Source organism: Panthera leo, chromosome B4 (assembly GCF_018350215.1).
Source record: "Panthera leo isolate Ple1 chromosome B4, P.leo_Ple1_pat1.1, whole genome shotgun sequence".
Taxonomy (NCBI): domain Eukaryota; kingdom Metazoa; phylum Chordata; class Mammalia; order Carnivora; family Felidae; genus Panthera; species Panthera leo.
In genome coordinates, this window is record NC_056685.1 from 137,005,348 (window position 1) to 137,015,282 (window position 9,935).

Sequence of the window (9,935 nt, forward strand, 5' to 3'; positions counted from 1 at the left end):
GCCCCTTCAAGCCCCTTCTGGGCCTGCACCTTGGACATAGTCCCATCGTCTTCCAGAACTTCTTCAGTTTCTAGGCTCCTCCTGACATCCTCTGTCCCAGCCCGGAAGTTACCATCTCTCCCAGGGGGCCCAGTGCCTTTTACTGGGGAATGCTTTTGCAGGACCCAGAGTGCTAAGTGACTGTGGCTAGGCCCTTTGAGCAGACAGAGCTAGGGAGTTGCTATTTTTATCTTAGCAATACTACCGATTCAAAACTCCATTAGGTCTCCTCCCCCCCGCCCCCCAAATCTCCCTCGTGCTGTATTGAGGACCTGGGTCCTGACACCAGTTCTGGGGTACACCCAAGTCGCTGCAGAACTGCTCTGCCCTCCCCACCCCTGCTTCACTCCTGCGGTCCAGGCCTTGGCTACAGCTCTCCCTGCCTTCACAGTGCTTTCTGCAAGGGAGCATAGTCAGACAGGCCTCGTCAAGTTTGTCGGTAGTTTTCTGCACAGGGTTATGTCGTTCATGCTATACCCGGATTCCTTACTTTCTGTTAAGTTTCCAATTTCAGTTCCCTCCCCACCCTAGTTGATTTATTTCTCATATGTAAAATATAGTATTTAAGACACTCTTGGAGATTCCTGATGCTGGAAGAGTATGTGTGCGGCCTGGAGAGTCCCTGGCCGCCCACCTGTGAACCCCAAGGGTCACAGCGGGGTCTCTGGATAGCTCTCAGGCCCGGGACCTCGTGGTCTCTATGACAGCGCTTTTTCTCATTAGCCTGTTTAATCTTCCCAAGAGCCGAGAGAGTATCCGGCACCTAGTAGGGTCTCGGTAAACAGCTGTAGGAATTAGAGGCCCATTTCACAGGGTGGAAGCCGTGGCTCAAAGAGGGGACGTCTTGCCCCCAGAGGTCTCATTAGGGAAGAGACGCTGTGAGAACGCCGCCCCAGCTCCTTGCACACAGTAGGCGCTTCGGTGGAGGCGCGGGGCGGGCGTGTGCCCCGGGGAACCAGAGTTCTGGGTAGACGGGGCGGGGCGTATGCAAATAGCCAGCGAGGAGGCCGGGGATTGGCCGGTGCGGGCGGGGGCGGGGCGCGCCGAGGGAGGGCCCAGGCCGCCAGGTGCGCGGACCCTGAGACGCGCGGTGCCCGCTGGACCCCCCGCCCCGCGCTCCCCGCGGCTGGTTCAAGGCCATGCTTCCGCTCTGGGCCCTGCTGGCCCTCGGCTGCCTGCGCCTCGGCTCGGGTGAGCGGGGAAGGGGAGAAGGGGCCGTGCCTCGGGAGGGCGGGCAGCTGTGACCTGGGCCCTGACCCTCCCACAGTCCTCAGAGGAACCTGGATGCAAAGGAGCATTGGGAACGGGGAGCTTCGCGTGTTCACTCCAGGAATGGGCACGCCTGCCTGCTCTGTGCCAAGCCCTGTGGATCCTCTGGGGACTCGGGTGTTGCTAACAATAGACCACACTAACTAATAAGCTTCCTCAGGTGGGATTCCAGGGCTCAGGGATCACAGATCCCTGTGATGGGTGCTGTGAGAGACAGACGCACAGGGGGCTGCGGGAGAGCAGAGAAGGGGCGGGACTAGACCCTGGAGAGGCCTGGACTGGAGGGGATGGAGGGGCATTGCAGGGGAAGGGGCAGCCCCGGCAAGTTCAAGGAGGGAGGCAGTATGGTCTGTCCTGGGAACCTCCCGACCACTGTCCATCAGCGTGGCTGGAGCATGGGGTGGGGGTGAGGAGGGGGGCAGGAGAGGGGGGGTGAGCTTTGGGGTGAGGCCGCAGGCCCAAGGAAGCAAAGCCCAGGACCTCAGGACTTTGATGCCCCTTCAGAGGGGCTGGACTGTGTTGGAGTCCCTTCCAACGCAGTGGGGAGCCACAGAAGGGGCCCAGGAGGAGAGTGACAGGGTCAGGTTTGCATGTTAGAGAGCAGAGAATGGGGGAAGGGTCCACGTGAAGAGAGTGGAGCCGCTGGCCTGGGCTGACTGCGTGAAGAGATGCTTAGGAGAGGCAGTGGGGTTCTTGGCAACCGAAGAGAGAGAGGGCAGCCGGGGGCTGGACCGCTTGGCTTCAGGGGGTGGGAGGGGGGGTTGTGGGGGCAGGGGTGCCGCCTGTGTCTGAGACAAGTTCCTGAGATGGCCCTTGGGGAGGACGAACCCCAGTGCCCGGCACACTCTGGGTGTCGGGAACCCTGTGCAGACGTGGGGTGGGGGGCAGAGTGTGCCCAGGGCTGTGGGCTCTTCTGCTGGGGGTCAGCTCCTGTCCTCATTGCCTCCTCTAGGTGTGAACCTCCAGCCCCAGCTGGCCAGTGTGACCTTTGCCACCAACAACCCGACCCTCACCACGGTGGCCTTGGAAAAGCCTCTCTGCGTGTTTGACAGCTCAGCGGCCCTCGATGGCACTTTTGAGGTCTACCTCTATGTCCTGGTCGACTCAGGTAAAGGGCTTCTTCCCGCGGGCCGCACTGAAAGGGGCTTTGACCAGTCTGCAGGGAGGAGGAAAGGACACGGGTAGCGGGGTGCTTTAGCACCGGAACGCGACTACCCCTGTGTACCTCACTGACATGAAGCCCTGTGGGCTCCGTGCCAGCCCTGGGCGGGGAGCTGCGGCCACACGTATGGACTGGTCCCCGAGAAGCGTCCAGTCTAGCGGAGAAATAAAGGCAGCACCAGTCACTGAGCACCTGCATCGTGCTCAGTGCTTCCCACACCTTAGAGCTAATATTGACAACCGGCCGGCAAGACAGCTGCTAGGATGCCCATCACAGAGCAAGGAACCAAGGCTCGCAGAGGTGGAGTCACTCGTGGGAGCTCCCAGGCTGGAAAGTGAACCCAGATCACTGTGGCGTCTCAAGCCCCGGCCCTTCCCCAGGCTCCCCGAGGTGGTGCCTGATTGGGGTTTGCGAGGGAAACCGTGCACTTGGACCCACGTGCTCTGGCCCGGCCTCGCCTGGTCACTGGGGCGATCCTGGGCTTCTGAGAGAAAGAACCCAGTGACGACCTCTTACATTTCTGGCAGCCCGTTCAGGGCCATCGTTTTATTCTTTCAGCCGACATTTCCCGCCCGCCTACCTGCGCCCGATCTGTGCCCACTGCAGGGGGGTTCTCTCCCATTTTACAGACCAGGGCCCGGAGAGGTAAAAGGGGTTGTCCAAAATCACCCAGCAAGTAAGGAAGGGACCTAGGACCCAACGCAGGTCTGTCTGCCTGCATGCTGTTTCCCCTGTACCGTAGCACCCTCCTTTTTCATTTTACGGAAGATCCAGGGCTCTCAGGGGAAAATGGTAGAAGTCTGTTGGGGTGGGAGGGTCTGTAGGAAGAGGAGGTGGGTGAGAGCCGGGAGCCGGATCACCGAGAGGTGATCCTGTCTGCCCCCTCCATTGCACAGGGAGCCCTCGAAGCAGGGCTGAACCTGCCTCAGCCTGGGACGCAGGGCCCAGCATAGCGCTGGCTCAGGGAGGTTGTCCGCGGGTATTGGGTGAATGGCTGAGTGAGTGACTTTGAGATGAGGTGGCCAGGAATCTCATTCCCGGCCCTGTCTCCGCAGCCAGCTCCAGGAACGCCTCCGTGCAGGATGCCAAGACCCCGCTGAGCTCCACCTTCCAGCAAACAGAGGGGGGAAGGACAGGCCCCTATAAGGCAGCGGCCTTTGACCTGATCCCCTGTGGTGACCTGCCCAGCTTGGATGCCATCGGGGATGTGGCCCGGGCCTCGGAAATCCTGGACGCCTACCTCATCAAGGTGGGCGCCAACGGCACCTGCCTTTCAGACCCCAACTTCCACGGCCTCTGCAACCCGCCCCTGTCAGCGGCCACGGAGTACAGGTGGGTGTGGGCAGCTGTGGGTGAGTGACCGTCATGCCCCAGCCCTGACTCACTACTGGCCCAGGGCTCACGAAGGGGCCTGCTTCAGGGCGTGTGACCATGCCAGGGCCCCATGCACTCAGAAGGACCCCTGCTTGGCTTAATCCTCTGCCTGTGTCATTTTGAAAATCTTTTATTATTTTTTAAATCTTTTTTTTTTTTAACATTTGTTTATTTTTTTTTTTTCTAAATTTTTTTTTTTTTTCAATGTTTTTTTTTTTTTATTTATTTTTGGGACAGAGAGAGAGCATGAACGGGGGAGGGGCAGAGAGAGAGGGAGACACAGAATCGGAAACAGGCTCCAGGCTCCGAGCCATCAGCCCAGAGCCTGACGCGGGGCTCGAACTCACAGACCGCGAGATCGTGACCTGGCTGAAGTCGGACGCTTAACCAACTGCGCCACCCAGGCGCCCCATCATTTGTTTATTTTTGAGAGAGAGAGAGACACAAAGACAGTGTGAGAGGGGGAGGGTCAGAGAGAGGGGGAGACCAGGATCCGAAACAGGCTCCAGGCTCTGAGCTGTCAGTACAGAGTCCAACGCGGGGCTCAAACTCACGGACCGCGGGATCATGACCTGAGCCGAAGTTGGATGCTTAACCAACTGAGCCCCCCAGGCGCCCCCCCCCTTTTTTTTAAGTGTTAAACTAGAGGCTGTTGATTTTTTGGTTCTCAGAATATCCGCTGTTTTAAACTGACCGTGTATGAGACCGTCAGTGGGCTCTTGGTATTTTGTGCTGATCTTCCTTTATGATTAGAAACACTTGATTGGGGTTTTCTACATAAAAATATAGCCCTGTCCCAGGAAAGTTGGGTTGGGAATGAATATTATTCCTTTTTTTTTTTTTTTTTTCTTTTTTAAAGTCCCTTTTGTGTGCCAAGGACCAAGCTGGGAATAGTGGAAGGCAAAAATACCACCAGGACAAATGGGTTAATACTCAGCCAGTATGCTACAGGCCTCGTATAGATAATAGAGAAATGGTGGGGGCGGGGCTCCGAGAGGGAGAGCTGACAGGAGGGCCATTGGTCCCTTCCTGGAGGCTTCCTGGAAAGAGTCCAGGGGCAGGAATATGGGGCAACGGTGCCGATGCCAAATCCAGCACTGTCCTGTCGCCCAGAGCCCACCCTGTGGCCGCCTAGATTTCCATCTCCTGGAAGTACCCCGTCTGTCGCCCAAACCTGTCCTCCCAACCCCTCCCACCTGCCGGTGGCCGGGGCGCACAGGATGGATAGAAGTCGCCCTTTGCTCCGTCTCCTTGCAGGTTCAAGTACATCCTCGTCAACATGTCCGCGGGCTTAGTACAGGACCAGACCCTATGGTCCGACCCCATCCGCACCAACCGGCGTAAGTGGCGGGGGGAGGGCTGCGGGGCAACCCTCAGGGGAACCCGGGAAACCAGACTCAGCCTGTCATGGGGAAAAGTCTCCCCAGATGCAGGGCAGGCTGTTGGGTTGATGAGGAAAGTGCATCTTTAAAAAAATGTTTTTTAATATTTATTTATTTTTTTGAGAGAGAGAGAGAGAGAGAGAGAGAGTGCGTGCATGTGTGCGGGGTGGGGGGGAGGGGCAGAGAGAGAGGGAGACAGAATCCGAAGCAGGCTCCAGGCTCCGAGCTGTCGGCACAGAGCCGGGGCTCGAACTCACGAAGCATGAGATCATGACCTGAGCTAAAGTCGGACGCTTAACGGACTGAGCCACCCGGGGGCCCCAGAAGGTGCATCTTAAAATGGTTTACCTGACACTTGCCCCCTCCCTTGTCTGAGGTGTTGTAGCGGGTTTTGCTGGCGTAAGTGAGGTGGGTGTGGAGTTTGTCCTGCATTCCATCCTGACCCCCCCACCCCGTGTTGAGTCCACCCCCACGGTAAGCTGACGGGCCATGCAGTAGCTCTGAAGGGTAGCTTGAAGTCACATGGCTAGTGACGGGTGTGGACAGGCAGGGCGTGTGTGCATGTGGCTGGGGTGGCTCCCCGCCTGCCTGTGTGTTGTGCCCCTACCCACCCCCCACCCCGTAACAGTGCTGCCTTGGGACCAAGAGTCCCGAGTTCAAGCCCAGCCTCTGCCCCTCACTGCTGTGTGAACCCTTCAGAACCTCAGTTTCCACATCTCAGAAGTGGGAGGAAAAACCCTTGGTCTGCCTCCCCAGCCGGATTCCTTTGAATTATCCAGGCAAAAGCACTAGGCCCAGTTCTTTTTGGGCAGGGCCCGAGGTCAGTTTGTGGGAAGACTGTGCCCTTTGGCACTAGACAGACCGGCACGTAAACTCGAGTCTAGAGTCCGAGTGCCCTGGGACAGGAACTCAATCTCCCTGGGCTGCAGAAAGTGATCTGTAGAATGGGCATCCCGTGGGTCTATATGGGGCAATGACCAGAAAGCAGCTAGTTCACCGTAGGACCTGTAAGTTGTTCACTGAGTTCTAAAGGGTGACTTTGGTAGAGGGGTGGAGGGGTTCTGTTAGACCAGGGCCCTTTGCCTCATCTTTAAAAAAATTTTTTTTTAATTTTTATTTTTGAGAGGGTTTTGAGAGAAAGAGTGAGCAGAGGAGAGGCAGGCACAGAATCCAAAGCGGGCTCCAGGCTCTGAGCCGTCAGCACAGAGCCTGACGCGGGGCTCGAACTCACGGACCACGAGATCATGACCTGGGCCGAAGTCAGATGCCTAACCCACTGAGCCACCCGGGTGCCCCTGGCCTCATCTTTAATTGCGGATAATCCGTATCCCACCCATTTCACCAGAAGAGTTGAGTTAGTTTGTAATTTAAAATTATGCAAAAGGCCAGGGACACCTGGGTGGCTCAGTCAGTTAAGCCTCGGACTTTGGCTCAGGCCATGATCTCACAGTTCATGAGTTCAAACCCTGCATCGGGCTCTGTGCCGACAGCCTGGGGCCTGCTTGGGATCCTCTGCCCCTCTCCCTCTGGCTCTCTCTCTCTCAAAATTAAGTAAACATTTTTTTTTCTTTTTTTTTTTTTAAACGTTTATTTATTTTTGAGACAGAGAGAGACAGAGCATGAACGGGGGAGGGTCAGAGAGGGAGAGGGAGACACAGAATCGGAAGCAGGCTCCAGGCTCTGAGCCGTCAGCACAGAGTCCGACGCGGGGCTCGAACTCACGGACCGCGAGATCGTGACCTGAGCTGAAGTCGGACGCTTAACCGACTGAGCCACCCAGGCGCCCCGAGTAAACATTTTTTAAAAATAAAGTTATGCGGAAAGACAGTTAAGAGAGGAAGAGATGAGACACACGAGGTAGTTGGGACGTGGGTGTGGAACAAGCAAGATAATTGCGCCTCAGACCTGGGGGGGGACAGACACCGACCCGGGTCCCTGCTTCATCCTGAGATCTGCGGCTGCCAGGCCTGGGGGTGGGGGGGGGGTCCCCTGTGTGTCCCTGGGAGAAGGCTGAGGGGTGCAGTGTCTGGGGGGTAAGTGGGCCCATGTCCCGTTAGCCACCCCCTACTCCGCGATCGACACGTGGCCGGGCCGGCGGAGCGGGGGCATGATCGTCATCACGTCCATCCTGGGCTCCCTGCCCTTCTTCCTGCTCGTCGCCTTTGCTGGTGCCATCGTCCTCAGCCTCCTGTGAGTAGCCGCCGGCTGGAGGGTGCGACTCGGGGTGCACACCAGGCACGCTCCTCCTCGAGCGTCCCCCCCCAGGCAGGGGAGAGCCCAGAAGGCCATGGAGCTGCCTTCCACCCCGGGGTGGGGGCGGGGCCGGGGGCTGGTGAGAGGGGAGCAGTGTCCTGGGGTGTCCGAGGTCAAATCATTCAGCTGGGTAGGGAGGGGCTCGGTACCCGGGCTTTGCGGGCAGGTCCCGGCTCTGACACCTCTCCTTCTGTGCCTCAGTTTCCTCATCCGGGCGACGGGGATACGAACAAATACTATCCTCTTTGCGGAGTCTTGAAGGTTAAGTGACATGATCCCTAGAGTTTTCAGGGCAGCACCTGGACACTCAGTAAATATTAGCTTTGTTGTCATAGTTCAGTTCACCTACTTGCTGTAAGATGGGGAAACTGAGGCCCAAGGTCACAACAGCCAGTTAAAACAGAGTTGAGCTCAGAGCCCTGGGCTTCTGAAGCTACCAACAGCTCTGATGTTGGACGAGGACTTGAGGTCTCCCGTGGGGGGTCCGGAGCAGCTCACAGGGCTGCCTGGTGGCCGTACACAATCCACTCATCCTGGGACGATGGCGCAGGGGGGGGAATCAAGGCACAGGCAGGTGCTGTGGGAATCTAGAGGAAGGGGAGGAAGGTCCTGGCTGGATCCCTGCCAGGGAGGGCTTCCTGGAGGAAGGAGCAGGAGGAGCCGAGTCTGTACGGGGATGAGTCGTCAGGTCCTATGCAGAGTGCTGCTCAGAGAGAGGGAGGCTTTGAAGGGGGAGAGGGTGCCTGCCCCAGTGCTAGTGGGAGGACAGATGGGAAGTCCCCTTGAAGCAGGTGAAATTAAGGGGACACAGAAACCAGCCAGGTGGGAAAAGCCCTGTGGGCTGGGTGGGGGATGGGGAAGGGGACAATGAACCTGCAAATCAGGTTGCCCTCTGCCATTCAAGTCCTTAAAAACACAAATAACAGATGAGATTAGTCACTAGGAGACTGGTCTGTCTGGTCAGACTTGGGAGCCCTGGGGACACGGGTATGTCCCTCCCTCCTTGTGGGCAGCACGTTAATCTGGCACCAAAGGTCCTGTTATCTGACGTTAGCCTGGCTCTCCCATTTATCCCTCCTCTACCCCCATCCCAGCCCCAGCGACACCAGACTTCCCACTGTTACCCCAGCCCTTCCTGTCGCGTGCCTGGAATGCCTTTGTCAGCCCCCTCCTTCCGGATATATGACCTGTCCCCTCCTCCAGGAAGCCTTCCTGTCCCTTCTGTCCGGTCATTCTTTCCTGTGGCCTGTCTTCCACAATCTTAGCTCTTTGGGGATTTGGGACGGCCGCCTCCAAGTGTCCAGCTCATGGCAAGATCTGTAAATCGCCTGTTCCCGCAGTTCCAAAGGGGGTGCCCCTTCCCTTATCCCGGGGCCCTGGCACGCAGTGAGGGCTCTGGAAAGACTGGTCTCTGGCCGAGGGCAGTGTCTAAGTAGAAAGGTCCCTGAGCAGCTGCAGGGGTTTAGGCTTGCTCTGTGCCCCTAACCCTTACTCTCTTCGTCTGCTTGGCCAGGGACACGGGCGGTTCTGACAGGGAAACGACACACGACTCCCAGATCACGCAGGAGGCCGTCCCCAAGTCCCTGGGGACCTCGGAGCCCGCGTACACGTCTGGGAACCGGGGGCCGCCGCTGGACAGGGCTGAGGCGTATTCCAGCTAGCTGCAGGACTGAGCCCGGGCCGCTCCCGGGCGGGAGGCCTTCTCCCCACTGGCCTTGCCCAGGGGGTGTGCGGGCAGCCGGTGCCCTGACCCCACCCGCGGCGGAACAGGGTGTGTTGGCCCAACCTGCGGGAAAACTGTTAATAAAATCTTCCCAAGGTTTTGAGTTCCAAATGAATGAGGGACAAGACAGATGAACGAATGCTTGAGTCCGTGTTGGGCAGAGGGGCCGGATTGTTTCTCTAGAGGGTGGGGGCAGGGGACTAATTTTCCATCAGAGTGGAGGGGGTGAGGGTTAGGAAAAACGGGTGTCAGAACCCCTGGAACATCCGGAAGATGGGGGAAGCAGCACCCCCCTGATCGCCTCCCGTGAGCCGGAGGGGTCCCGAGAGACGGGCCAGGCGTGCAGTCACTAGATGGGGTTTGGGGTTCGCTGACTCCGAGGTGCTTGAAGCTGAACTGGGCCCCACAGGGGCAGCGGCCATCAACTCCTGTGTCCCCCAGCAGCCATCTCCTTCTCTCCGGGGCTCAGCTTCCTCATCTGTAAAATGGGCTGATGTGTAAATGGCTACTTTCAAGGCTCCTTCCCTGCTTTCCCTGAGGGCACCGCGGTAGGCGGGCCGAAGAGGCTTCCAGAAACAGAAGAGGGGCACCGAGTCCACTTGTGGGGGTGCCGCAGGGACCCTCCTACTCCTGCTTCCCGGCTCAGATGACTCAGTTCTCTCTTCTGAGCCAGGTAGCAGGACCACTTCCCTCTGGGGGATGTGCAAAACCAGTCATGGTTTTCCCATCACGG

General features: G+C 58.1%; 1 protein-coding gene across 1 annotated transcript; it reads left to right on the forward strand.

Moving 5' to 3' along the window:
- Nucleotides 1-1,134: 1,134 nt before the first annotated feature.
- Nucleotides 1,135-9,317, forward strand: UPK3A (uroplakin 3A). Its single transcript, XM_042944683.1, has 6 exons — nt 1,135-1,230; nt 2,261-2,416; nt 3,526-3,802; nt 5,102-5,184; nt 7,284-7,416; nt 8,993-9,317. Exons 1-6 carry the CDS (start codon nt 1,179-1,181, stop codon nt 9,138-9,140), a joined length of 849 nt encoding a protein of 282 aa, XP_042800617.1. The 5' UTR covers nt 1,135-1,178; the 3' UTR covers nt 9,141-9,317.
- Nucleotides 9,318-9,935: the final 618 nt, after the last annotated feature.

Coding starts and splice junctions, on each gene's coding strand:
- UPK3A (XM_042944683.1), top strand. CDS start 1,179: ATGCTTCCGCTCTGGGCCCTGCTGGCCCTCGGCTGCCTGCGCCTCGGC. Junction 1,231..2,260: donor CTGCCTGCGCCTCGGCTCGG/GTGAGCGGGGAA, acceptor TGCCTCCTCTAG/GTGTGAACCTCCAGCCCCAG. Junction 7,417..8,992: donor GCCATCGTCCTCAGCCTCCT/GTGAGTAGCCGC, acceptor CTGCTTGGCCAG/GGACACGGGCGGTTCTGACA.